Genomic DNA, 23307 nt, shown 5'->3' on the forward strand with positions numbered 1-23307 from the left:
CTGGTTGATCCTTTCTATGTGTAGTGCCTCTTTTAGGAGCTCTTGTAAAGCAGGCCTGGTGGTGACAAAATCTCTGAGTACTTGCTTGTTCACAAAGGATTTTATTTTTCCTTCACTTCTGAAGCTCAGTTTGGCTGGATATGAAATTCTGGGTTGAAAGTTCTTTTCTTTAAGAATGTTGAATATTGGCCCCCACTCTCTTCTGGCTTGTAGTGTTTCTGCCGAGAGATCTGCTGTGAGTCTGATGGGCTTCCCTTTGTGGGTGACCTGACCTTTCTCTCTGGCTGCCCTTAGTATTCTCTCCTTTATTTCAACCCTGTTGAATCTGACGATTATGTGCCTTGGGGTTGGTCTTCTTGCAGAATATCTTTGTGGTGTTCTCTGTATTTCCTGCAATTGAGTGTTGGCCTGTCTTGCTAGGTGGGGGAAATTTTCCTGGATGATGTCCTGAAGAGTATTTTCCAGCTTGGATTCATTCTCTTTGTCCCCTTCTGGTACACCTATCAAACGTAGGTTAGGTCTTTTCACATAGTCCCACATTTCTTGGAGACTTTGTTCATTCCTTTTTGCGCTTTTTTCTCTGATCTTGGTTTCTCGTTTTATTTCATTGAGTTGGTCTTCGACTTCAGATATTCTTTCTTCTGCTTGGTCAATTCGGCTATTGAAACTTGTGTTTGCTTCGCGAAGTTCTCGTATTGTGTTTTTCAGCTCCTTTAATTCATTCATATTCCTCTCTAAGTTATCCATTCTTGTTATCATTTCCTCGAATCTTTTTTCAAATCTTTTTTCAAGGTTCTTAGTTTCTTTGCATTGATTTAATACATGATCTTTTAGCTCACAAAAGTTTCTCATTATCCATCTTCTGAAGTCTAATTCCGTCATTTCGTCACAGTCATTCTCTGTCCAGCTTTGTTCCCTTGCTGGTGAGGAGTTTTGGTCCTTTCTAGGAAGCGAGGTGTTCTGGTTTCGGGTGTTTTCCTCCTTTTTGCGCTGGTTTCTTCCCATCTTTGTGGATTTGTCCACTGGTTGTCTGCGTAGTTGCTGACTTTTCGATTGGGTCTCTGAGTGGACACCCAGAATGTTGATGATGAAGTATTTCTGTTGCTTGGTTTTCCTACTACCAGTCTAGCCCCTTCGCTGTATGACTGCTGAGGTCCTCTCCAGACCCTGCTTCTCTGGGGTGCACCTCTAGCTGCTGTGGCACAGCGAGGGATGCTACCAGTTTCTTTTTCTGCTATCTTTGTCCCAGGATGATGCCTGCCTAATGTCAGTCTTTTGGATATAGAGGGGTCTGGGAGCTGCTTGAGGAGACAGTTTGTACTTTATAGGGGCTTAATTGCTGAGCTGTGAGCTCTGTTGTTCATTCAGGGCTGTTAGGCTGCTATGTTTGATTCTGCAGCAACAGAGCTCATTATAAAACCCTTTTTTTTTTCTCAAATGCTCTGTGTTGAGGGGTTTGGGCTTTATTTTTGGATGTCCGTTGAGGTCCTGCCCAGCTAGGACGCAGACTAGCCACTGTTTGGCCGCCGAGGCTCCGCCCTGCTGTTGTGTGATTCGCCCTGTTCCTGCAGGCTCTGCTGTGGTCTCCGCCACACCCTGCGGCGGAGTCTCTCTGTTGTAGCGTGTTGCCTCGGCAACGGCAGGCTGCGTCAGCAGTGGGCGTGTATCTCAGTAGGGACGGGTTGCCTCAGCAACGGCAGGCTGTGTCAGCAGTGGGCGTGTATCTCAGTAGGGACGGGTTGCCTCGGCAACGGTAGGCTGCGTCAGCAATGGGCGTGTATCTCAGTTGGGGCGGGTTGCCTCGGTAATGGTGGACGCCCCTCCCCCTCAGAGCGTCTCGGGCCCTCTGCCCGGGGCTTGTTTGAAATCGCAGTTTTGTTCATCCCACTGGGCCAAACCTAACGCTCTGTCCCTGCGATCCCCTGGCTGGCCCACTGTCCAAGTCTAGCTCAGTCTCAAGTCCAGCCCTCTCACGTCTCCGGTTGCCGGTTCAACAGGGCACCCGGACAAGCGCGCCCTGTGGGGAGCGCTGGGTAGGGCCGGCCGCCGCCACCCCGGCTGCCGGCTTCACCAGGCGGAGGTTCTGCCTGGCGTCCCGCATCTCCTCTTCACTTGGGAATTTCCCCGTTCCGTGGGCAACAAAGATCAGTCTGGAAATGCAGCTCAGACTCACCTTTCCACGGACACAACGAGATCTCCAATCCTGGGTTGTTCTCACAGTGCCATCTTGAGTCAGGGCCCGATTGTATTCTTAAAACCTTTTAGAAAACATCACTAGATGTTTTCACATTTTATTCTAATTAAAAAAAATTTTTTAATGAAAATTTTAGAACTGTCTTTACTTTGGAAATGTTTATGAATCACAAATAAAAAATCTTAATAGAGTATCATTGTTCTTCATTGGTTTTAGTAATGAGTTTGGTCTAGATCCAGGAAAAAGACTCCATTGATTACAAATCCCTTTGAGACGCTGACAAAAGATTTGAATCATCTATCTAGAAAATGAACATTTATTTTCATGTCTTTTGCCTGAATTTTGGTGAACTCATGGGCTCCTTAAGGCTTGTCTATGGGCCATGTAACATTTTCCCATTAAAATTTTTACTACAGAGAGACAAACATCTACTATTGCAAATTATAGTATATACTGTGTATAAAGTGTTTAGAGAATCCCTTAAGAGTACTGAGAATGTTCAGTGCAGCTTGAAGATACTAGTTTTTTTTTGGTGAAGAAGGGTGTTTGTATCATTTAGTTTTAACCATGCTTTTATATGATGATCTATACATACCTCTTTAACTCATGTTGCATTTATTGTGTCATCACATAGCACTTTAAAACTTCCAATTCCATAATTTTCTCTAGTAACTTCACAGTGAATTATGTCTATATAGTGCTCACATATATTACTATCTTGTTCACTAGTTAAGTCCTCTCAGCTCAAGAAGAGCATGACTCCCCGTTGATAGCATGTGTATTTTTATTTTTGTTTTTATTCTTATCACATAACCCTGTAGTATGCCCAATAAATATTTGTTAATCGATTGATGTAAATGACCAAAATACATAGCAAATGAGTCAGTCTCACAAAATATCCAGGCAAAATGCTAAGCCGCCGATACAGAACATGCATGACTTTTTAAAAACAATCTTTTAAAGCCACTTGGATCTTTGACAACATTTTATATGTGCTGGTATGTGTCAGCTGGTGTGAACATGAACAAAACAGGAACAACAATGTCTTCAAAAATATTTCCACATACCAACTGTTGTAACATTGCTTTATCAGTTTACTTCTAATTAAGACAAACTGTTGTTTCCAATGTTGTTGCAAACTATCAGGAAGTTTCCATAGTTTATTTTTATAAACCAGGGTCTCAATTTTATAGTTAAGTAATAAATGTATTCAGTGAAAGTGAATACCCACAAAATACAAGAAGGAAGATCAAGTTCCCTTAAAAGCCAAAAGATCAGATGGTTTGCAAAAGGAATTGTTACAGAAGATTTATAATGCACATCTGTACTTACCAGCTTGGGTCACTGTCTCTAATTTATATGTGACCATGGGAAACTAGGATGAGTTTCTAATTTTCTTAAAGGCCGTAGATCAAAATTTTTCTGTCTGTTAAGGTAATTCATGAGTGGATATGATGAAACTGGGAATTTGACCTAATTAGCACCTTGTCTAACCATTCCAGAAAACCAGATAACGAAGGCAGCCCTTAAGGCCAAGTCAGGACATTTAGTTTATGAGAACATTGTACAGAAGGACCAACATTATTTTAATGGCTCAGTTTCCCAAACTTTTCTCCCATGAACTCTTTTAACTGCTGCATTCTGAAGTTTCTTTTAAATTGTTGCCACATTGAACTTGATATGAAAACCTTTGAGATTCTCAGTAGGGCTTATCTCCTGTCAATAATAGGTTAAAAATCAGTTGACTGTTCATTTAAAAATGACTCTATACGCCAAGAAACTAAGTCTACAGCCCTGTGTATGAAGTAGCCATTTTGTAAAATCAAATTGTCATATGATTTTCATTACATTTAAAAAACGCTTCTTTACTGGAAAACTCTTCATAGGTTAAATTACATTAATAATAGTAACACTTGTTAGTGGTCCTTGAGAAACCCTGTTTTAGAATAGAAGCATTCCTGTTCCTGACTGAGCAGGAGCTGTGGCCCATTGTCTGTTGTGACTCTGATGGTTTCTCATTGATTTGAGAAGTTCTGCCCACGTGTGCTTTTTGGAGGGATTTCAACAGTAACATATGAACACATTTTTGGGCAAAATAACTACTCAGATATTTGAATCTTTCTCTAACTTGTATTTCCTGTTAATGAAAGATCTGTCTTTTCTGGAAATCCATAGAAGATTTGTTATAATAAATGATAATTTTATATTCACAGCGTGAATATCGAAAAGATTATGAAAAGTCAAAAACTGTCTACACTGCACCTCTTGATATGCTCCAAGTCACTCAAGCTAAGAAATCTCAGGAAATTGCCAGTGATGTTGATTATAAGCACATCTTACACAGTTACAGCTACCCGCCCGATAGCATCAATGTGGACCTCGCCAAGAAGGCGTACGCACTACAGAGCGATGTGAGTAACTAGGGTTTCTCTAGCCTCTTTTAAAAAACTGGAAACTTAAATGGACTTCAAAGTTCAGTGAGGTTTTTTCGCTTCTCAGAGGTATCTGCATTGTCCTGTGTATGTAAGCAAAACAACCCTGTGATTCTCTAAGAACATGTCCGTCAAGGTTAGGAAGAACTGATCTGGCATGCATCCCATCACTGTTTCCCTCTGGGAAAGTTATCAACCTTGCTAAGTCCAGAGTCCTCCTCTGCAAAATGGAAATAAATCAAAAACATTGTTTGGAGGATGTAAATGCATGCAAAATACTTAGCATGGTGCTAGGCCCGGGTGAGTTCTCAATAAACATTCAGTATTTATCATCGCTATTATCATAATCATCATATTCATCATTATCAATGATTTTTACATAGATTGCTATCTGAAAAGAAAATATATCATTTAACAAATATTTATAACTATTTTTTTCTGCAGATCAAAACTTCTTTAGGCAAATTAATTTGTCTGAACTACACAAGCGAATACTTCATCCTAACAATTCTAGTTTTAAAAATGTGATAAAGTACACATAACATAAATGTGCCACCTTTACAATTTTCAAGTGTACAGTTCAGTGGTGTTAAGTATATTAACATCATTGTACAACCAATCTCCAGAGCCTTTTTATCTTCCCAAATTGAAGCTCTATATTCATTAAACAGCAACTCCCCTTTTCCTTCTTCCTCTAGCTTGTGGCAGCCACCAATCTATGCACTGTTTCTAAGTTTGACTAACTCTAGATACCTCATGATGTGAAGTCATACAGTATTTGTCTCTTTGTGATTGGCTTATTTCACTTGGCAAAATGTCCTCAGTGTTCATCCATGTTGTAGCATGTGTTAAAATGTCCCTCCTTTTTAAGGCTGAATAATATTCTATTATATGGATATGCCACATTTTATTCACCCTTTCATCTGTTGGTAGACATTTGGGTTGCTTCCACCTTTAAGCTAGTTTGAATAATAATGCTATGAATATGGGTATGTGAATGTCTCTCTGAGATCCTGCTTTCAATTCTTTTGGGTATAAACCCAGAAGTTGAATAGTTGGATCATATGGTAACTCTAATTTTTATCTGTAGAAGAACCATCATAAGTAGTTTTCCATATCAGCTGCAAAATTTTACATTCCTGCCACTACCAGTTCTATATTATGTATTGTTATTCTACTTGTTATTAGTTTGATTTTGTTATGTTTTTTCACCCCAAATACATCATAAGCCTCTGAAGGACAAGAACTAAATGCTTTGTTGGTTTTCCATTCCATTTAAAAGGCCCACAGTAAAGAACAACAGTTTGAATTTTGTATCTAAAATGTACAATTTTGGTACCACTGATGGTCAGACAACAAAAGTAGCTCATGATTTTAATACCATCAAGTAATTGTGCCTCACCTAGGACCAAGTCCAAATAATAACTGCCCCCTTATGCAAATTAACAAGTGCAACTATTTTAAACTGTTCTTAGCCAATGTAGAAACACTCCAAAGTGGACCAGTACATATGAAGGGCCATGTGTGCAAACAGTACAAACAATTCCATTAAGTCTTATACAGCTAGAAAATGAGGAAATCCACCTTCAATGTGGCCTTCTATTTTAATTTGATAGAAACATAATACTTAAAGTTCCAGAAAACAAATGTCTCACATTTGATTACCTGACAATTTCACTTATTCTTTGAAGGGCAGCTTTGACTTAAGCATTTTCCAGTTTGGAATTAGAGCACCACATACTTCCATTATGTTGGAAATAAGGATGAAATGGAACATATGCCAGTTAGAAGGAAAGCAAAAATGTAAGAGCTGTTACTATCTCTCAGCAAAAAAATAGATACAATAACCTTAGTGTCTGGAGTAAGGAAGCTGATTGGAAATCTCAAAAACATTGTTTTGAATAAAACATTGGAGTTTACATAATGAAGATGACACAGCAAAGAAATTTAACCTTTCTCTTGGTGTTTTAGGTTGAATACAAAGCTGACTACAACAGCTGGATGAAAGGTTGTGGCTGGGTGCCTTTTGGGTCCTTAGAAATGGAAAAGGCAAAGCGAGCTTCAGACATCCTTAATGAGGTAAAGCCATTGGGTGTGTCAGAGGGCAAGTGGTGACTGTGTTGTGTTAAAGCTCTCAAAACCATGGACAGTGCCTCCTTCATTGCTTCATTCTCCAGTCGCTGTTGCTGAGGAAAAAACTTACCACGTGCATAAATTACCCAGGTAGACCAGCACAAACCAAAATCGTTTATATGAACCATTCATGATAAATATTTTTAACAATTTTATTAAGGTATAATTTGCATACAATAAAATTAAGTGTATGCCTTGACAAGTTTTAATAAATTCATATGATTCTGCACTCATCACTGCAATTAGATTTTAAAATGCTACTAGAACCCCAAAAAGTTTCCCCCTAAATTCCTGCTCTCATCTTCAGCCCCAGGCAACCACTGATTTGCGTTCTGTCTCTAAAGTTTTCTCTTTTCTAGAAATTTCTTTTGTATCTGGCTTCTTTCACTTCATGTAATGTTTCTGTGATTCATCCATGATTCTGCTTGTAATTTTTTTAAATTATTGAGTAGTAATCTTTTGTATGGATTTATTAGGTTGATGCAAAAGTAATTGTGGTTTTGACATTAAAAGCAATGGCAAGAACCACAATTACTTTTGCCCTAGCACAATACGTACCACATTGTTGTTATTATTGCTTCACCGGTTTGCAGATATGTGGATGGTTTCCTTTTTGTGTGTGATTATGAATAATGCAGCTGTTAAAGAAATCGTCTTTGAAGAATTCTTCCCTATGTCATCTTCTGGTTGGCTTTGAAGTAATATATAAATTATAACTCAGTGTAAGAAAAAATAGTGATGATTTGAGCCTCATAAGGCAGCAAGGTTATGTGTCCCTCCTCTGTGACAGTTGAAGAGTCTCACTGCTGTCAGGCCAGTACATCCTCAAGGAGGTCAGACAACACAAAGGACAGAGGTGCTGTGCGCAGGTTACTTTCCACACTCGAGTTTTACTTCTTGTTCAGTGCTTTGTTTTTGATGAAAGCCATTTTGTCTACTCAAAGATCTTCCAGAAAAAAAGTTCTTCTGGGTTAGTGGTTTTTAGAAGTCTGAAGCTGAAAGAGGGCTGTTACTAAGTGGGATATACAATATGCACAAAGGAAGAGGACTGGGAAAATATATAAGAGATGAATACAGGAATAAGGTAGCTAGAAGTTGACAGCTCCCAGTGGGCACACCTCCCCAGGGTCTGCTCTGTAGTGCCCCTTAAGTGCTTTGATGATGATTTATGTGCTAACCACATTAAGACTTGCAGAGCAAAAGTCCTGTCTCTATTAATAATGATTCCTAGCTGTTGCTCTAGTTCCTCAATTCTTCCTTCCTCAACTGCACAGCTTCTTGATGCCATTTGCTGATGGAGTAACAGGGAAAAAGATAACTTGTGTCCTGCAAAGACACTTTAAATCTCCTTGCTTGCTTTTCTGTCAAACCTTTAGAAAACTCTGTGATGTTTCTGCTTTCTGCTTAGCTGAGGGTATCTTCTTTCATGTCATAGGCAAGTAATTAAGAAGGGAGTCTGGTTCCTGAGAGCAGTATATGTGTCTGTACTGTCCCAAAACATCCACAATTAAATGGATTTTTTTAAAATACTGACTTTTGTATTGAATTCATCAAGCCAATCAAGAATCTAGTATTTTTACATTTTAAAATCATAAAAAAATCTTCCTTCTTGCTACAAAATAAATTTCAGGGATTTTAACATATTAGCCTTCAGTGAAAAACCAGATTGTTTTTCTCTTTTTGATTTGCTGAACAGAAAAAATATCGCCAACATCCAGACACACTCAAGTTTACCTCAATTGAAGATGCTCCAATTACAGTACAGGCTAAAATTAACCAGGCCCAGAGGAGTGATGTAAGTGTTAATCCTCTCTATATGTTAATAAATGTTAGCTAATACAAACATATTTGTATTTCAAATGGACTGATCACCTGTAGTTATTATACAATATGAAGAGACCCAATTACATGAGCAGCTGTGCAATTCCCCAGCTGTTCATTAATAAAGAATTCCTAATTAATATATTTACAGTAATGTATATTGTGCTGACTGTCCTTTTAGCCATTTGACATTGCTTTCCAAGGAAAAGGTAAGAGGGACTTCTCTTAGTGACAACAAAAACTACAAGCCTGTTTCTAGGGAAGACCAGAAAGAATGACTATATCAAATGGGGAGCAGTTATATTTTAAGTCAGCATGTAAACAAAAAATATATTAACTGTAATATATTCTATTACAGTTAAGAATTTTATTTCTTATCCTATTTATCTTTAATTGCCCACAAAATATAATATAGGTGGTTGGTGTATTCTACCCTATTATGCTTTCCCGTGCTCAGGAAAGTGTTTGCAGGTGACCATTTTCATCAGGCCACCTCCCTGGGCTAATTGCCACTACGTGCCCCTACCTAGGCCCAGAAGTTCCTAGTGCAAGTTCCAAGGGATCTTTGCAAAACTGAATAAGCACTGAGACAGGATCCTAGGCAACTGCATGTGAGACCTTGAATGCCTACAGGTATTTGCACATGAATATGCAAATGCACAAGAGTGTCCTCCTTAAAACCACCTCTGTTAAATAGGATCCATTAGGAAATTATTTTCCAGTGCATTAAACTTTTCTATTTGTTTGTTTATGCACTTTTATCTCTTTCAGATCGCTTACAAAGCCAAAGGAGAGGAAATTCTTCACAAATACAACCTGCCGGCAGACCTGCCCCAGTTCATCCAAGCTAAAGTTAATGCCTACAATATCAGTGAGGTGCATGGGCAGACTCGGGCTGATGTATGTGTCAGACTCTACTAATATGGTCTCTGAGTTGTACTTAAGTGACATTTTTCTTTCAGAATATGTACAAAGCAGACTTGAAAGACTTGAGCAAGAAGGGATATGACCTGAGAACTGATGCGATTCCCATCAGAGCTGCCAAAGCTGCCAGGCAGGCGGCAAGTGACGTAAGTCCAGCTGTGGTCATACGTGGGCAACTAGAAAATGTGGGTGGGTGGGCTTGGGTCTGACGATGACCCAAATGTCTCTATGGGTGTGGTCCCCAGTCGGAAGCAAATCTGATTGAAAACTACTCAGGAAATAAAGTTCCCTAGATAGATTTAAATTTTTTTTGGGGGGGAAAGGAGTTGTGTTACCTTCTACTGATCAGTTCTAATTAAGCGCCTTCATTTAAAATTCTCATTTATATTTCTACACTGACTAACATTACTTCTCTTGTGGAGATACCATTTAAGTCATAATTGCCTCCTAATGGTAAAATTTTCTCAAAACGTTATTAATTGATATGATCTCCTTCTTTCCCTTTCTTCTCCCTTTTTCCTTCATTACTTCTGCAGACAGGTAAACTGGCCTTAATTTCACCATCCCTAGTAGCCAGTCTTTGGGTTCTATTACAGTTAAGAATTTTATTCCTTATCCTAATTATCTATAACCAAGATGTGAACTAAAGTCACTCTGCTCTTTGAGATTTAAATAAAACTGGCTCAAGCCCCCATCTGTTATTCTATAGGAAGTGGAATCCCCCTCCCCAAGATTTCTGTGGCATCTCTGAGATTTTTATTTCTCTGCTTACCTCTGGCTCCTGGATGGCTTGAGCTCACCTGGGCTATCTTCCTATGGGTCTCCTCTTGCTGCTCTGTATGACCCAGAAATGAAACACAGCCCCTTCCATTTGACTTCCTAGAGTCCCAAACACCACTTTACTGATTGTTTGAAATTAGGTTTCCATCACTGCAGTGTGAATATGTGATGATTGAATAACAAATGTCCTCATCCTGAAATGCCCCTGTCCCACCCAGAATTTCTTACTGACTGCCTTTCTCTGTGGCTTTCAGCCACCCCTGCCCCAACATACCACAAACCTTCCCTCATGTCTCTGCTTCTTAGTCTCTCACAGTGCCCTCCACATCTCCCCAAGAAAGCTCAGTCCCCCTCACTATGTTATCCAGAGCCTACCTGTAGGAGTAGGTAGTTAGTGTCTACCTACTCGTGGCTCTGGGTCTCACTTTGAATATCCAAGGACTTACTAAAATTCTGTTATTAATATTAACATCCTACTGCTACTACAAAAAAAATGCTAAAACTAATCAAATATCCTGCTACTTGCACTCTAGTAACACAATAAAATTGATAGAGATTGTGAAATCTATATCTTTTCATGTTTCTTTACCAATGTCTAAATGCAAAGAGAGACTATAGAGATTTATTTTGTTACTGATACAAATTATGGTAATGTCCCCATCTCAACCTCTCTTGGAAACAGCTACAGACAATCAAGTGGGTTCTACAATACATAACATTTTTATTTTAAGCATATACATTTCAAAGCATATACAAGTGAATTACTAATTGTTCGGTTATTGAAGTACAGGAATTTCAGAGAAGCTCAATTACTTCAAATCATGACCTCATTGTTTAGTAATACCTTCAAAGCTGCATTTTTATTATGCCCACCTTTGTTTACAATAGGTTCAGTACAAAAAAGACTATGAAAAAGCTAAAGGGAAAATGGTCGGCTTCCAAAGTCTTCAAGATGATCCTAAACTGGTTCATTATATGAATGTGGCCAAGATACAGTCAGATCGGGAGTATAAAAAAGACTATGAGAAGACAAAGACCAAATACAACACGCCCCATGATATGTTCAACATCGTGGCAGCTAAGAAAGCTCAGGATGTGGTCAGCGATGTCAACTATAAGCATTCTCTCCATCATTACACGTACTTGCCTGACGCCATGGACCTGGAGCTGTCTAAGAACATGATGCAGATACAGAGTGATGTAAGTGTCATTTACTCCTCAAGAAAACCCACCTGTAGGTTCAGGGTCTGCCATGAAAAGAACCCTGGCCTGGGCCCTCACTCCTCTTTTCTTCATTGCTCTAGAACGTCTACAAGGAAGACTACAACAACTGGATGAAAGGCATTGGCTGGATTCCTATTGGGAGTCTTGACATCGAAAAAGTTAAAAAGGCCGGTGATGCTCTGAATGAAAAGAAGTACAGGCAACATCCAGACACCCTCAAATTTACCAGCATCGTGGACTCCCCGGTTATGGTCCAGGCAAAACAGAACACGAAGCAAGTCAGTGATGTGAGTGCAACAAAACAGAGAGGACAGAGGATATGGAGGAAGCTTTTTAGAAAAGTCAACAGCAGCCCAATATTTTTATTCTTCTGGGCAATATCTTTCCATTTTAAATTTATTATTTTGCTTATTTAATTTTTTTTAAAATTACAGTTATGTTTAGTTTGGGCACTAACATTTTATTCTCTCTTGCTTTTTATCTTCCTTTTAAATCTTTGAAATATTGTGACATGGTGGAAAAATTCTATTCTAGAACTCCACATACAGACACATGCACATAAACATACACAGAATTTAAGCTTAAATCCCAGACACTTTATTTTGGCAGATTTGTTGTATTTGATTCTATATTAAGTTTCTCACATTTTCTTTTCATATATAAAACATTAATACAGAGAAGTAATACATATGAATATGGGACTTTGCTCCTAAGAATTCAGCATACACAATTATCATAGACTTTTTAACTTACGTCTGATTGAGACGAGTATTGTTTGCCTGCCTGTGCATGAGCAGCGTCTATGCTGTGGCTAAAGTCAAAGTTTCTAAAGAAAAGTCTGGTTTATAGAAGATCAAAAGCATTCATTCGTTAATTTGTTTAATGAATGCTCTTTGAACATCTGTGTGCCAGGCACTGTAGTACCTGCTGATGGCAAAAAGACGACATAGATGAGGATTCATGGGATATAGAAATTCACAAGAGCATAAGACAAAGACATGGCTACAAACAGGGCACTGTCATCCAGAAAGACAAATGCTGCAGGAGAGGAAAATGTTGAGAGCAAGGGAAGTGCCTTGTACAAGGGTAACTGCCTACCTGAGTTTCCCAGGCAAGTGAGAGAAGCGAGCATTCCTGGCAAAAGGAACAATATAATAGCAGTAGACAAGGAATGAAACAGGATAGATGCAAAAGGCTCAGAATTGTAACCTGATTAGTAAGGGGCTCATGTACTAATTTTTAGAGTCTGAATATTATGTGGTAGATAAAAAAGAGATGTTGAATGTGTTCAATCTGTGGAGTCCCATTATCAGTCTTGTATTTTAAAAGACAATGCTGGACCAAGTGTGGAGACTTTGGAAAGAGGAGAGACTGGAGGCAAGATGAATTAGAAGGCTGTCACTGAAATCCAAGGAATTCTTAATTGGAATGAAGCTAAGGCAGTAGCAATGGCAGAGAAGGAGCTGTGTAGAAGGTTGAATTCATGAATCTGTGATTGCTTAGATATTGTTCTTAAAGGCAGTGAGGACTTAGAGGTAACTCTTTGGGTCCTAGAAGAAATTATTTAGTGTTTGGGGATGAATTTAGCTATTGGCCACGTCAGATTTTATCTAGGCTGCATGTGTACCAGTTTACTTGTCATGCTCCACATAGGCATGCCAGGGAAATAAGGATACGTCTGATAAGGAGGAGGATGCAGTAAGATTTCTGCATCACATATTTTGACACCTTTCAGTGAAAAGTATATGCAATTCTTTATATATAACAACATAGGGTAAATATGAAATAGTGAGCCTTTTGAGTATGCTAGATTCATGTACAAGCACCTCTACATTATGAGGAAATTATTGTATGCTTTTATTGATACAATTATAATTTGGAAAGTTTTTAGCAGAAGTGAAAGATTTATTCTAACTACTATTTTCTCTCTAGGGATAAAAAAACAACAAAAATGTGAGAGCTATTAACTCACAGGCAAAGAATAAATTTGTTTGGCTTTGGTGAATTTATTATTCTTGCTAGGATTTCATGGTTGAATTTTACCTTTCCATTCACCTCTGGCAGTGAACAATTTGTATTTTCTTAAGAATTTTTTCTCTTTCTATTTTAACACACAGAGTTGTTGGTATTAAGATAATAAGATGCTTGTTTTGTTTAAAAAAAATAGAAAAATGCCTTTGATGATTTTTAACAGTAGAAAATCATGGGTGATTGTGCTAAAAATAACTGTTTAAAGCAAGCAGTTAATAGAATTTCCTTTTTGCACTCTGTGAAATGCATCTTATTGCAGATCTTATACAAAGCTAAAGGAGAAGATGTGAAACATAAGTACACTATGAGTCCTGACCTTCCTCAGTTTCTCCAGGCCAAGTGCAATGCTTACAATATAAGTGACGTAAGTAGGATCTTCGCTGAGATGTGAAATTCAGACCTGACAATAAAATCATAGACTTTAAGAGTAGGATGGTGCCTTGACTATTTATTTAGGTCAATTTCCCACAAATCCCCCCTTGGAAGATATCCCATAAGGATGATCCTTTACCTCTTCAGTTGACCTTTTCAAGTGTAGGACAACTTTAAAGGACGTAACATTCTTCTTTATGTAGAGCCCAGCATCTATTCGCCTAAAACTTCTACTTAGTTTTCCTAGTTTTGCATGTGGGGGAGGTTATTATCCTCCAGAAACAGAAGAATAAATGAGATTCTTTTTAAAATAACAATCCTAATTTGAAAGCTGACCACCAGGTCTTCTCTTGACCTTCCTTTCGTGAGAATGAACAACTTCATTGTGTCCTCACATACCATGGTTTCCAAAACCTTGTTCATTTTCTCTGGATCCACTCTTTCAATATTCCTCTCTTCAATATGTGTCAAAACCAGATGTAGGTCAATAATTAGTGCAGAGTCCAATGATCTCATGCTACACACAAAGTGTGACGCTTTGCCAGTGTGATTTCCTAAAGCAGTATGTGCTATGGAGGATTCCTTTAACTTCTGTCTGGAAAAGAACAAAACAATCCCAGCAGTTGAGGAATCACTTAAGCTGATGCATTTGCAGATGCTGACATCCTGTTTGCTTTTCTGTCCAGGTCTGTTATAAACGGGATTGGCATGACTTAATAGCCAAGGGCAACAATGTGCTGGGTGACGCTATTCCCATCACTGCAGCCAAGGCATCGAGAAACATTGCCAGTGATGTGAGTAAAAATTTCAGGTGAAATTTGGATGTTTGCCTTTTTAAAAAGTAACCAAATGCTTGTTTAAATTGATACTTCATTGAAAGAAATATGTCAAATTAATGGCATTTAAATTCTCAAAATATTGTTTGGAAAACCTGTCGCTTTTAGAAATATTTTTGTGGTTCTTTTCAGTTGACCCCACTTGGCAGAGCTGTCATAAATCTGACAGTGGCTTTCTCCTTTGATTCACAGCCCAAATTACCTTCACTGACATTTCTCTGACAGCCCACATTTATTTTCAGTGGGAACATCCTGACTGTATTACCATGTTAAATTCAAATGACTGCCTGCATTATAATTGTATTAAAAACATTGAAAAAATGTTATATAAAATGTACAGATTTTTATAAACCAAAGGGGAAAAAGTCTATTTTTTAGGATATAATTTTGGTTTATGTAAATTGATGTCTATTTCATCTGTACCAGAAAAAGTATACACTTCTACTCCTTTCCATCTTTGAAAAACAAAATTTTTAGAAAGCATGCATGCCCTGCAGAGTTCACTGTTACATGCTATCGCAGGGGCTAGAATCTTGATTTGAGAAAAGAGAAGAAACCAACCAGCTGTACAGACCACGTAGGAGATAGGGGTGTAACAACGCTACTGCTTTCCTTGGAGGAATGGTACTGAAAACGTCTTTCTCAAAGATCTGCACACAGTGCACGACACTATGAAATACATTTCTAGTGTAAGAAGGGAGTGAAAGTCTATGGTACAACTTTATTTATTTTTAGCAACTGCACAGTGCTTTTTCACATGCCTAGAAATTACTTCACTCCTTTTGCCTGCTAAACTCTCGTTTATGAATTAAGGCTTAAATTGCAGGAGCTGAAAGTCTGCAGGGTTTAAGTGGATTTGAATTGTCTTGCATAACAATTGAGGTTTTGACCTGTTACAGGATTGCTCAATCTATATCCCATTGCTGCTTACGGCAGCAAAAGACAGTGGACAGCAGAACTTTGTCCTTTAGGTTTTTATTGATGGGAAAACCCCACAGCAGGTCCTGTCCTTACTATGGCTCCTTAATTCATTTGCAGCTGTTTCAGCAGTGAGCTTGGAAAGCAGCTGCTGATAAAAGAAGTTGGTGAAGGCCCAGCTGTCTTTCAGCTGGGACGCATATTTGTGATGTAAAAGAACATATTAAATTGAAAACATTCACATCCATATGAAACCAAGAGATACTACTGTTATCTTAGAATGTATCACGTTCATATTAAGTGTGAAAATTCAGTTTGTTTTAAATAAAATTCCACATGCAAACCATCTAGGAGTCGTCGCAAAGAAAATAAACTCATCTCAAATGTATCATGACATTCATTTGAAACTCCAATACATGTTTTCACTGAACTTTTTGGAGGGGGTTGTGGTTTGTATTTTTTGTACACTCTTGAGAAAGTCACAATGTTCTGAGTGTCTTTCTATGTGAATGTAATTGTAGCATTAATGTTATCAATGCCTAGGACTTTGCTAACCCAATTCTGCCTTCACAGTATAAATACAAGGAAGCTTATGAGAAGGCAAAGGGAAAACATGTGGGTTTCAGAAGCCTCCAGGATGATCCCAAGCTCGTCCACTATATGAATGTAGCAAAGTTGCAGTCCGATCGTGAATACAAGAAGAACTATGAGAACACCAAAACCAGCTACCATACCCCTGGGGACATGGTTAGCATCACAGCTGCAAAGATGGCCCAGGATGTCGCCACCAATGTCAACTACAAACAGCCATTGCATCATTACACGTACCTACCAGACGCCATGAGTCTTGAGCATACGAGGAATGTCAATCAAATTCAGAGTGATGTAAGTATGTGTAACAACAGACCCAGAGATGTTTGCACTTAAAGGATGATCATTTCTCTCTTTTATTAGACCTCATACTACAGTAAGACATTTGAAAAATTCATTTTAGAATAAACAACTGTTACTGAAAGACTACTAAAGGCATAGTAGACAAGCTGTTTTTGCCTGCTTTCTATGCTTGTATCAAAATCATTAATGTTGTCTTTAATAACTTATGAATGAAAGATAAAAGTATATTCCACTAACTATGAGAGCCACTTTGATACTCAGCAAGAAAAGATGGGCATTCCTGATGGGTTGGCTGCAATGGTGATAGACATAAAATGCAATATAGAAGAATTTTCTATCCTTCCTGAATTTGGGAAAGGTGGGGTTTTATTTTTTTTTCTTTATTAACGCAAGGTCACAATGTCTTCCATGTAAATCTATGAGTCATCTAAAATGAACCAGGAATGCTTTGTGCTTGGAACACGATTCATGGAGAGCTGCGCAGAGAGGTGTTTAACAATCAGGGTGCTTCCTTCTGCAGGAGCCAGATTTCTGTTAGAATTGTCCTCTGTAAAGGGAAGAAGTGTTACATATTTCTTGTCACTGGATGAAAATATTACTTCCCAGATGAGCTCAAGCATAGTCTAGGTGGACAGTATGGATGTAATTTAGTTTTGGAGTCATCAGTGAAATCAGAAGGAAAGCCCAATTTATTGTCAGAAGTGACAAAATATTTTCTAGCAGTACCCATAGAGACCTAGATTCCCTTCTGTGTTGCATAATGCATTCTGAATCATGGTCATTTCTCTCCATTTTATCAGGCTTCATAATAGAGTAAGAGACTTGAAAAAACCTGCTTTAAGACAAACAACCATCGTGGAAAGTACCAATTTATTGTCAAAAATGACAAAAAAATTTTTTAGCAGTACCCATAAAAATATGTGACTTAGATTCCCTTCTGTGTTGTGTAATGCACTGTAACAACAGAGCAGCTGCTTCTTATTACCACCCTCCAGATAAGCTCTGTGACAGTCAGACATGAGCATGCTGAAGAGTTGCTGTTCCTTTCCCTTGGCTAGAGAGTTGCAGATCCCAGAAACATCCCTTGAATATTCTCCAGGGTATCGTCTCATATGAGCTTACCCTTTTACAGAATGTGTATAAAGACGAGTATAACAGCTTCTTCAAAGGCATCGGATGGATCCCTATTGGTTCCCTGGAGGTTGAGAAGGCCAAGAAAGCAGGCGATGCATTAAATGAGAGGAAGTATCGACAGCACCCAGATACCATCAAATTTACAAGTGTGCCTGATTCCATGGGCATGGTGTTGGCTCAGCAGAACACAAAGCAGCTAAGTGATGTGAGTTAGGTTTCCTTTCAAAAGGATTTGTCCATAAATAACCCCGTGTGTCTGAGACGCTCCATCATCCTTCATAATTCAATGGGTGAGGATACATCTATGTTAGCAAATAAACTGCTTTCATAGGTACGAGAGAAAGGGCTGACTTCTGAAGCAACTGGGGTCTTGAACATGGGAAAAACAGGGAGGTGAAAATGAAGGGCTATATCAAATTTGCTTTGTTTTCCAAATGTAGAGAGCCTGTGCTATTCATAAGCAGATATATATTATACATATGAAATGACATTATTACTATTATTACCTGTGGCTCTGTCTGAATTGCAAAAGAAGCTATTTATTGCTTTAATTGCAATAGTTCTACCTAGCCATAAAGGGAAGAGACATAATATCCTAATCCCCTCGCATAATAGCTCTACGTTCTGAGAGGCAATCTTAGAATGAGGCCTCTGGGGAGGAGATAAGCAGTTTATTTGCAGTCATCTGGGATCTCATTCTGAGACCACATCTATATGGACTCTTATTCTTTCTGTCAGAAGCTAATTACAATGCTCAGGGCCTCACATGACTTGTTAATTTTAGAGTTCTGTTAAAATGCCTCCACCAGCAAGAGAGGGGTAAGTAAAAAGCAAAGAAAGAAAGACTTATTGTATTTTTAGCCCCAGATTTTGGAAGGTGGGGAATGCTTTCCTTGCCTTGGATTTGAGTATCTGTGGATTTTAGCTTCTGCCCCCACATTATCACAGATGTCTAAGGGTTAATTCTATTTTAGGGGTAATACATGGTATAAATTCTTTGATTTATTTTGTACTGAGCGAGATGTCGCTTCTCGTGGTGTTTTTCCAGTTAGCTAGGCAAACTGTACACTCACTATATAAATTCTTCCCCATCACAACAAATGCCATCAACATCTACCTCGTTACTCAAGCTGGAAACTTGGCAGTGACTGTTAACACTTCCCCGTGTGAACTCCCACATCCAGTGCATCTGCTGAGTCAGCTTCCTAAATAGCTCTCAACCAGCCTGCTCCCAACGGCCACCAACCCTACTTCCACCTTCCGTATGGCTCATGTGGACAACTGTAATAACCTGTTATCTTGACTCCCTGCCTGGGGTCTCAAACAACCACAAAAGCCTGTCTTAAAACACGAATCCAACCATGCCCCTTTCATGTGTAAAACCTCTTAGAAACTTCTCGAATGTGAAGTGAAATCTAAACTCATCAACTTCACTGAAAAGACCCTCTTCTCTGTGACCCTTCTGCACCTCCTGTCTAATACCGCTCCACCACATCTCTACCCAGCCACGTTCCAGCCCCATGACTTAGACTGCTTTCAGTTCCTCAAGGTGGCCAGGCCATTTCCAGCCTCAGGTCCCGAATGCTCTTCCTCTGCCCCGTCTCCAAGTTTGAGCGTAAATATTACCTCTGCAGGTTGGCTTTACTGACCATCCTTGTTTCTTTGCTACAATTACTCCATTGACCACACATCACAAATTCTAGCAGTAGTTTGTAGTTTACCTGTTTTTTTGTCTGTCCCTTTCGTTGGACAATAAGCTCCAACAAGGACAGATATGCCTTCCTCATCTCTTTAAACACAGAATGTACCATCCTGCCTGGCCCACAGTGCTGCCCAGTAAATACTGGTAGAATGAGAACATAATTGCATCTACCAGGGTCCCCTCCCTTATGACAGAGTAGGCATGTGTTTTGTAAATGGAAAACACAATGATAGCCTTCCTTTTCAAAGGCGTCTGTGCTGGATGAAACTTACATGATGTGAGCTAATGATATGTGTATGCTGCCTCTTTTGCTTTTAGTTGAACTATAAGGTGGAGGGAGAGAAACTGAAGCACAAGTACACTATTGACCCTGAATTGCCTCAGTTTATTCAAGCCAAGGTCAACGCCCTCAACATGAGTGAGGTGAGTATTTGGCCCAGTGCTAATATTGCCTACACAAGCCTCTCCTTTCTGGTTCTTCGTAAATCTTGCCCTGAGAATTGTAGAGGGGAAATTGAGTGTGAACACTGAGCCTCCACGTTAAACCCTTAACCATACAGCATGAGCCTGGGGCCACAATACAATTTTGCCTAATACAGACTTTTCCAAACTGGGGGCTGTGACTCATTAGTGGGTTGTAAAGTCATTCAAGTACATTGTGTCCAATTTTTTTAAAAAATGGAACATGAGATAGACAAGATTAGAAAATGCAAGAGTGCCTAGTCTGTAGTATGGAAAATATTGCTTTCTACAACTTTTAATTACTTATGAAAACATCCAGAAAAGTTTCGTTTTCTTCACAAACTCTTTTTTTGTATATAACTGGCCTCTCTCTTGAGTAATCTAGACACCTAATTGGTGGTAATGTTTAAATCCACTATTATGAATTGTCTCCTTTTTTTAAAAAAAGATATTGATGAATCCTAATTTAAAAATATAATCAAACTTGGATAAAATTGTTAATTTCTTAAAAGATGGCTTAGTCATTCTTTCCAATGTTTTTTGCTTCGTTTCATCCCCACCTATACATTCCTATGCTTTTGGTTCATTTACATTTTTTTCTAATTTTATAAGTAATATTTAAGCAGTAAGATCAATCAAAGCTGAGTTGTACTACATCTGGACTTTTAGTTTTAGTGTTCATATCTTTCTATAAGCTTGAAATACTTCATTGCAAGAAAATTTTTCCCAAAAGTATTATATATTATAGAAAAGTTGGAAAATATAGAAAATTATGAAAAATAAATGAAAACCTCTGTTATCCAACAGTCAAAGCATTACCTTTCTGTTGCATTGTTATGAAAAATATACATTTTTTGATCAGTTGAGATTATACTGTGTAAACAGTTTACTAATCCTTTGAAATAAAATCTAATATATATGTAAAAGACAAATCGTCCTAACTTCGTAGACTGTCTTAATAGAAATGGATCTATTATGACATGTTTTAGAAGAAATATTTTGGCATTCTGTTTCATTCCTCTTTTAATGTTGTCAAATAATCAAATAACCTCTACTTTTTTGAAGGCTTATTATAAAGCAGATTGGAAGAAAACTCTTGCCAAGGGCTATGATTTGAGACCAGATGCCATCCCAATTGTTGCTGCAAAAAGTTCAAGGAATATTGCTAGTGATGTAAGTCTAATTTAAAAGTAGGAAACTTTCTATCTAGAAGACTTCAGGAGTTCAAGACCAGCCCGGGCAACATAGCAAGATCCTGTGTCTATAGAAATATAAACAAATTAGCCAGGTGTGGTGCTGTGTACCTATAGTCCCAACTATCTGAGAGACTGAGATGGGAGAATCTCTTGAACCCAGAAGTTTAAGGCTGCAGTGAGCTGTAATTGTACCACTACACTCCAGCTTGGGTGACCAAGTGAGATCCTGTCTCTAAAAAAGAAAAAAAAAATGTATATATGTGACATGTAAGACTGTATCAACTACATAAGCAATCAAGTAAAGAAATGATAATATAAAAATATGTTCTAAAATCCTAATTGCCAATTACATTGTTTATATTACTTCACTTAAAGTATTTTTCACGTATTTGAAAGCTTAATAAAGTTGTTACAATGAAGAAAATTCTTTTTTTTAAACTGTGAAGTATTTGAAATTTTCATTAGTATCATTAGGAACTTAAAAAACACTTTCATTTTGATTTTGTCAAAAGAAAGTCGTGATATATTAAAATATCACTAAATTAGAAAAGTCTCCAAGTATTATTTTAAAATACAATGTTTTAATTTTATAATTTCCACAAAGAAAAAAATCCGTGGAAATAGAAACATGGAAAACCAGAAAAAATATTTTGCTAATTCTTTGTAGTTTTCCATATTTCTAGTTCCATGGATTATGTAACAGGATTTTAGTTAATTACTTTTAGTTAATTACATAACAGGATTTTAATTTTTTATATAAATTAAGTTATATTCCTATATTAATTGGCATAATAAATGCCTTGATAGAGCAAAAACACATTAATTTCAAGATTAATACACTAATTTGTATTAGGGCTGAAATTTACTCATAATTATGCAAATACTTTTTAAGTTAATACAAATTAATAATGGAAGTATGATAAAAAAGCATACATTAGCCAGACATGGTGGCTCACACATCTAATCATAGCACTTTGGGGAGCTGAGGAGGGAAGACCCCTTGAGTCCAGGAGTTGGAGGCCGCAGGGAGTCATGAGTGCACATCATTGCACTCTAGCCTGGGGGACAGAGCAAGACCCTGTCTCAAAAAAATAAATAAAAGTGTACATCAAATGCTTAATAAGCAAACTTCTCAGGAAACTTTGAGTATATTCAAATAATCTACTTATGAAGAATATAAATATAAACTATTCCATTATTCCATTCTTAATGATCCCTCTAGAGCAGGTCTCAAGATGAGCCATTAAAAATATTTTGCTAATTGTTTATTTTAAAATATGAAAAAAAAACTTAGATGTTACCTAGATTCAGACTGAATTTAGCTTCTGCTTAATTTGTTGAATAAATTCAGTTTATATCAAACTGCTATGCTATCCAACTTTTGTTTGTCCTTTGTTTTCAAATAGTGCAAATATAAGGAGGCCTACGAGAAAGCCAAAGGCAAGCAAATTGGATTTCTCAGCCTTCAGGATGATCCTAAACTGGTTCACTACATGAATGTGGCCAAAATGCAGTCCGATCGTGAGTACAAAAAGGGCTATGAAGCCAGCAAGACCAAGTACCACACACCTCTGGATATGGTCAGTGTGACAGCTGCAAAGAAATCTCAGGAGGTTGCTACTAATGCCAACTACAGACAGTCATACCACAACTACACTCTCCTGCCTGACGCCTTGAATGTGGAGCACTCCAGGAATGCCATGCAGATTCAGAGTGATGTATGTACTGGTTATCAAGTTGTCATCCATTTCTAATGGGTGGGAGGGGAAAATAGGAACCACTTACTCCATCCCAAACCTGGCCATACTCACTGTAATTAAGGATCCCTTCCAGAACTGGGAGTTTTAGGATTTCACTCATTTGAACTATACGTAGCTTTGTTGTTAGTTTTTTATATATGCATACGTATGTAATTAAAATATTGGTGTTAGGCCCAAACATATGATGTTGTCTATGAAAAATTAGGAGGCTCAAATAGGTGTTATATAATTTTCCTTCCAGGGCAAAATTCTGTTAATTTTTCTTTTCCTCAAGAAAGTTACCTTTTTAAAGGAATTGCTGGGTCAGGATTTCCTGTTCAAAACCACCATGAATGCAATCACTTTTATAACTAATTTCTTCTGAAAGACTGTAGGAAGTAAAAAGCAGATTTTTCCCCCTACCCATCTTCCCTTTTTCTTTTTGATTGTAAGTAAATCATGTAGCCAAAGAAACCCAAGCCCTGACTCTTTCTGAAATGAAAAGTGTTTTTTTT

General features: G+C 38.0%; 1 protein-coding gene across 44 annotated transcripts in view; it reads left to right on the forward strand.

Moving 5' to 3' along the window:
* NEB (nebulin) overlaps positions 1-23307 on the forward strand; it is a 222981-nt gene that overhangs the window by 46783 nt on the left and 152891 nt on the right. For all 44 annotated transcript variants that reach the window (XM_035304905.3, XM_078327751.1, XM_078327755.1 and 41 more), the window contains 14 exons: positions 4408-4605; positions 6598-6705; positions 8456-8554; positions 9352-9456; positions 9543-9650; positions 11173-11484; positions 11589-11795; positions 13799-13903; positions 14598-14705; positions 16239-16550; positions 17692-17898; positions 19714-19818; positions 20923-21030; positions 22460-22771. In XM_035304905.3, coding sequence (XP_035160796.3) covers positions 4408-4605; positions 6598-6705; positions 8456-8554; positions 9352-9456; positions 9543-9650; positions 11173-11484; positions 11589-11795; positions 13799-13903; positions 14598-14705; positions 16239-16550; positions 17692-17898; positions 19714-19818; positions 20923-21030; positions 22460-22771 — 2394 coding nt within the window. The remainder of the gene's footprint in view (positions 1-4407; positions 4606-6597; positions 6706-8455; positions 8555-9351; positions 9457-9542; positions 9651-11172; positions 11485-11588; positions 11796-13798; positions 13904-14597; positions 14706-16238; positions 16551-17691; positions 17899-19713; positions 19819-20922; positions 21031-22459; positions 22772-23307) is intronic.

Source organism: Callithrix jacchus, chromosome 6, assembly GCF_049354715.1.
Source record: "Callithrix jacchus isolate 240 chromosome 6, calJac240_pri, whole genome shotgun sequence".
In the NCBI taxonomy this organism is placed as follows: Eukaryota; Metazoa; Chordata; class Mammalia; order Primates; family Cebidae; genus Callithrix; species Callithrix jacchus.